Genomic DNA, 725 nt, shown 5'->3' on the forward strand with positions numbered 1-725 from the left:
AGCGGCTGGCGCACACCGAGTAGTGGCTGAGCTCCGGGCACCGCACAGCCATCCCTGTGGGCGCAGAGGGGAGACAAACGACAGGAGGACCACATTATGGCCTAGTTCGGGGCTATTTACCTCTTTCCCGTCGGCACCCAACAGAGACCGCACAGAGTGACCCGGGATCCCCGCTTAATGGTAGAATTGGCCCCTGCAGTTCCCTCCCACGCCTCCCCGGCCATTCCTCTCATGCCAGCAATAGCTTCTCCAAAACAGCCCCCGAGCCCTCAAGCCACCCGCAGCTATTTATTGCTGCAAGGGAGGAGGCTGGGCCGAGAAGCGTGCCGCCCCCCAGTCCCCGTTCCCGTCCAGCCTCCGCCTCTCCTCACGGCAGCCGACTGTCTACAGAGCACTGTGGAGCTGCCGTCGCGTGCCTGACTCCTGCCACCCTTGTGCTGGTGCAAGAGTCTTTTGCCACAGAGAGGAGGGACCGACTGACTCTCGCCCGACTCCCTCCGCGTCAGTCACCACCCTCCCCTGGACTTCTCCCCGTTCCTCTCACGCACTGCTGGGCACACAGGCAGGCCCCTGGCATCACTCCCCCCCTCCGGCAGGGAAGGCTCCCGGCGCGAGCACGCAAACACTCACCGCATCCCGTCTGGGCGCGCCACTCTCCCACCGAGATGCCCAGGGCCTGGCACACCGCGGCGTATGCCTGGATGGCTTGGCACAAGCCGGGGGCG

General features: G+C 65.5%; 1 protein-coding gene across 1 annotated transcript in view; it reads right to left on the reverse strand.

The window, feature by feature from the left end:
* TECTA (tectorin alpha) overlaps positions 1-725 on the reverse strand; it is a 26,601-nt gene that overhangs the window by 12,989 nt on the left and 12,887 nt on the right. Inside the window, 2 exon segments of the mRNA XM_009895154.1 lie at positions 4-54; positions 631-714. Of these exon segments, the coding sequence (XP_009893456.1) occupies positions 4-54; positions 631-714 (135 nt within the window).

This window comes from Charadrius vociferus, unplaced genomic scaffold, assembly GCF_000708025.1.
Source record: "Charadrius vociferus isolate BGI_N301 unplaced genomic scaffold, ASM70802v2 scaffold751, whole genome shotgun sequence".
NCBI classification, from domain to species: Eukaryota; Metazoa; Chordata; class Aves; order Charadriiformes; family Charadriidae; genus Charadrius; species Charadrius vociferus.